This window comes from Dipteris shenzhenensis, chromosome 12 (assembly GCF_047967505.1).
Source record: "Dipteris shenzhenensis isolate YYH24624 ecotype China chromosome 12, Dip_SZ_1.0, whole genome shotgun sequence".
Lineage (NCBI taxonomy): Eukaryota > Viridiplantae > Streptophyta > Polypodiopsida > Gleicheniales > Dipteridaceae > Dipteris > Dipteris shenzhenensis.
Window position 1 is genome coordinate 37,816,774 of NC_141607.1, and position 4,668 is coordinate 37,821,441.

General features: G+C 44.0%; 1 protein-coding gene across 1 annotated transcript; it reads right to left on the minus strand.

The window, feature by feature from the left end:
* Positions 1-1,829: 1,829 nt before the first annotated feature.
* On the minus strand, positions 1,830-3,616 carry LOC147896179 (uncharacterized). Its single transcript, XM_087382748.1, has 2 exons — positions 3,278-3,616; positions 1,830-2,862 (listed from the first exon to the last, which is right to left on the minus strand). Exons 1-2 carry the CDS (start codon positions 3,420-3,422, stop codon positions 2,141-2,143), a joined length of 867 nt encoding a protein of 288 aa, XP_087238874.1. The 5' UTR covers positions 3,423-3,616; the 3' UTR covers positions 1,830-2,140.
* Between the last annotated feature and the right edge of the window lie 1,052 nt (positions 3,617-4,668).

Below are 4,668 nucleotides of genomic sequence, written 5' to 3' on the forward strand. Positions count from 1 at the left end.
ATTTTCTTAGGTATCAAAGATGCCAACCCTCCTTTAGAGTCTACTTCCAAAGTGACCTTTCCTTTTCCCCTTAGATTAGGCCGTTATCAAATCAAACTAGCTCTAGCTACATTGAAGGTGGTGGACTCAAAATGACATGAATACCTAAGAAGGGGTGGTGGCTTACAATTCTTTGTTAGGTAGCTCCACTCAACGCTTGTCTTGTTTATCTCCAAGGGCCTCCTGCAAATAAGTTTACATTCACATTCCATGATCGATGCACAATGACAATCAACAGTGCCAAGGTCACAATCATATATGTGAAACAAGAAGACATTGATATTATTGAAAAAAGTCAATACAAAGGAATTTAGACTAATCAAGACAAAAGGAACTTGTGCAACACCATTACATCATTAAAGAAAACATTTATCAAGCTACATTAAAAGCATCATAAGAAGCAAAAAATAAAAGATAGTCATCATGCTTATCAAATTAGACATGGGATGCCAAGAAATATTTGTTAGCATTTTGTTTATGACGCAATCTTTGTGGAACATACACCATATCTAAAAATAAATTATTCAATCATAGTATCACAAAGGACCAATTGCATGCAACAATGAAGATAACATCCTGCCCATCGGAGGAAAGTGGGAACCAAGGCGAAGTCAAAAAACCAGAATTCAAAAGCAACAACCATCAATTTCTAGCTGAATAATTGGAGGACAATTATTCGAGACACCAAACACACAATGGTCACAAGAAAGAAGATCAAGTTAATGTCAACATTCTTGATAGAAACATATTATTAGATGAATCATTGGAGCAGGAGGACAATTAGTTGAGACACCAAACACAAAATAGTCACGTGGTCAAACAGCAAGGAGGCAGGACATCATGCTGCTGGGGATTGCTGCATGGGCAGAATAGTATACGCGCCAAGAAAGCTGGAAGGCCCATGCATTGAGGGCTTTAGAGGGCACAGGTCATCTGGGGGGTCAAGCAGACAGGAAGCCAGTCAACGGACACATGAGCAATTCAACTGGGACATGGGAGAAGGTCAGCATATGTCCCAGGGGGGGATAAAGGGGTTGGGCAGTCGGCCCCTTTTAGGGCAACAAGCCAAGAGGGCCTTTGGGCCTCATTCTACCTTACAGTCCAGAGCCACTGAAGCCTCTGCAAAGGCAAGGAGGGAGAGCATCAGTTGTAGGAGCTCCTAGGTGCTCACTTTTTGTCCAACCATAGACTTGTAGGTAGGCCAGCTCTAGGCTACATATGTGGGGCTGGAACAGTTTTGTATCGTGCATCAGCCCATGTCCTCACGTATTGCGGAGCATGATAACGAAGATGTTTTTAAGCCTCCTTGTGTCCAAAGGTCGTGAAGGAGATCTAACAGCAGCATGATTCATAGGATTCCATCTGGGTGTCATCCCCAAAAGTTCTGCAACTCATTGCTTAATATGAGAAAAAGTGGCCGTTCTGGGAGTCCACCTGAACCGTGAGATTGAGACAAGGTGCTTGATTGAAGCATAGGGAAACGACACAACATACTTGGATGGGGACACAGCACGAGAGACAAAGGACAAGACACTTGGGTGGCGCCCAAAAGTGGTGACATTTCAGCAAAGACAAGTTGTCCAGACGATATCAGTATGCATGTCCTTGATGAAAGCTGCCAGCAACATACAAACGCTCGATGTTATGGCACTTCCTTAAACCGTCTTCTACCAAACAATCAGTGCTCTGTCCTTTCCCTACACAACGTTCATGAAGAGCCAAATTACATGCTGTGCTTGCTTGAAATTGCAGTTTCTGAAATTCCTTTCTACGCAAAAACAACCCTTGAAATAAAATTTGACCTCATAAATGTCTTATTTATGATCAAGAACAATAACAGCATTATGGTAGACTCCACACAAAGGGATCTGGTTGTGCTAGTAGATGCTTAACATAGCAAATGTACCTTTAGACTCCCTGTCTGCTTGGTGTCACAGAACGAGAAAAGGCACTCGCATGCTGAGCATACAAATATGATTTGAGACATGAGAACGTAAGGAACTGCCACAGTTGCCTTTTACAGCAAAGCAGATGACAGGCGAAAATATCCTGAGACTTAGAAAATTTCCTCACAAGAATTTCCTCGCACTTCGTATAGGAGCTAGAAGAAAAACACCTTCACACAGCTAAGTAAGTGAGCCGTTAATGTCAAACACAGAACGAAGCCAATCCCATACCCACGTTGGAAAAAGGCAGCAAGTACCTTGGTGATTTGGAGAGAGAGAGTGATAATTCTCAAACGACTGCGTTCCTCAAGCTTAGTAAAAAAAGCAATTGGCTTGAGAGTCTGCTTCAAGTGATAGGCCAAACCCAACATAACTAGAGCAGACATGCACACCTGTGTTAGGACAGCATGGCTAAAGGGTGAATCCATAGCAAGGAACATCGTTACCCCCCACATTAAGTGCACAGAACCAATGGCAAGTAGAACTCTGGTGAATTTCTGCATGGAGTCTCTTAGTTCCACGTGTGTTTGCCGGAGCTCGTTGGCCACAGCTGATAAATCCCGCTCCACAGTTGGTCCGACTATTTCTTCATGCTGAAAGTCTTCCAATCTTTTCGGTCGTGTCGAGTCCCCGCTCGACGGTTCCTTGCTTTTCTCCGCATCCTCAGCCGTATTAGAATACGCTCTAGAATTATTCCAATATGGACTCAACCTCAATTCATTCCACTCATCAAACGAAGAAGTGCTGACCGGTGAAGTTCCAAGTTCGTTTCGGAGGACCCCACTTGCTTGGCTCGCAGGTCTAACTTTCCAAACCGCTAGGGTGTCTTTCAAACTTGACAAAAGCCTCCTGTTTATCTCGCTGTCTTCAATCCTTCCTGCAGGAGAATTCCATTTCCAGTGAAGAATGAGCTTACACCTTTGATACCAAACCTGGTACCCTATGTTTCTGAACTCCTGAGATTAAGAATCCATACTTGAGAGTGCATACTGCCACAAGAACCAAATCGACTTCCAAGGTTTCAAACTAAACAGTACCACACTCATCAGGAGCATAAAGGCACGAATGCAAGAAAGAGTATCACAAAGTTCTAAGTAATCAAAGTAAGCTATTACTTGTGGACTAATTTCAACCACTGATCTCACTGTTCGCATGGCACCGAGGTCTCAAATCTAGCCCTCTAAAGAGGGAGCACAGATCTTAAAATCAGAAGCAACCCAAAAAGGCAAATAAAGCTCAATTCGTCGTCTGGACAAAAGACCCAAGAAAGAAAACGCAGAGAGCCAAAATACCAGGGAGGATCGAGTCAGAGACGCGACGGGGAAAATGATAGGCTACATAGATTTCCGGAGATTGCTGCTGGAACGGGATGCTCGATCTGCAAGAAGAGGAAAGTCTCTTGGAGGCCAACAGCTGACGAGCTGAAGTTCTGAGCATCTCCTCGAATTTCTTCACGAATACAGTTGAAGATGAAAATGAAGATGAAGAGCAAAATCAGCAAGTAAGAAAGTTATAAAGACTTTCCCAGAAACGAGAAAGGGCTTTAGCATTTCAATTTTGCAACATGCTCCTTTGCACTCACATGCTCCACACGGATAGACCACCCCCATAGGGCGTCCCTGGATAGACCACCCGTCCCCCCCATGGAGCACGAAATAGAATTGGAGGATCACCACTCAAAAGTCATCCATCTGCTAATTTATGTCATCCGTCTCCTAATTTATGTCACCAACCTGTGATTGGTGTAGCAGTTGGAGGACATGGAATGGGCCAATCATGTAACAGCTCGAGGAGTTAGCATGGAGTCGGTGGCCTTCTCATGGGTCAGACAAAAAGCTTTTTGTGTTAGTCTCCAAACCCGTCCTTATTGGGCCAACTAGGACAACAACCCTTCACACCTTGTTGTGGAGGATGGTGGGCAAGTGGTGTCTTATCCCATCCTGGGCACACCCAAGGATCATGGACGGGCAAGATTGCTGGGTAGGGAGGTCATAAAACAAGGCTAGGTGAGGAGTATATGGGACAAAGGCAAGTAGAAAGAAGTAGTAAAGCATAGACACAGGAAGAAACAATTTCACAGGAGGCTAAGGTTACATTAATCAAGAAGGAGGTGGCTAATTGGAAGAGGTGACACGAAGCTGGAATGCTATTGGAAAAAAGGGGTCTCACATGCCTTGAATTGGAGTGGCTCAAGCTCAGGCTAAGGTTCAGGTTGTAGCTGAGGATGAGGTTGTAAGCTTCTATCTACACACACTGTTATGGATAAATTTGACCAAAGTAAAAAGGCATAAATATGAGTGTGTGCTTGTATGTGTGGCAATAGTATAATAAAATATGGAGTGCATAGGGCCCAGGGTTGAGGTGGCAAGGCATGACCATGTGCCACCCTTCCACGTAAGAGGACCCATAAGGTGTGTTGTACATAATCCATGGTAGTAATATTATAAAATGTAAGGTGGCATGGCTCCTCCATGTGCCACCCCTCCACCTAGGCGGCGGTCCCATGCCTGCATTTAGTGAGATATGGCTTAAAGTCCATGGGAGAAGTAATATAAAATAGGTGGAGATGGATATTATATTGGGTTATTCCCTCCATATAGGATAGGCCCATGTGGGGGAGGTATAGAAGGTCTAAGAGTGCAAGTTAAATAATGGGGAAAGTAGGATGAGGTGGCAAGATTCC

What these genes read in the sequence shown, in the direction of transcription:
- LOC147896179 (XM_087382748.1), bottom strand. Translation starts at nt 3,422, where the DNA reads ATGCTCAGAACTTCAGCTCGTCAGCTGTTGGCCTCCAAGAGACTTTCC. An exon ending in CTCTGACTCGATCCTCCCTG is followed by an intron (nt 2,863 to 3,277) that starts GTATTTTGGCTC and finishes ATTCTCCTGCAG; the next exon opens with GAAGGATTGAAGACAGCGAG.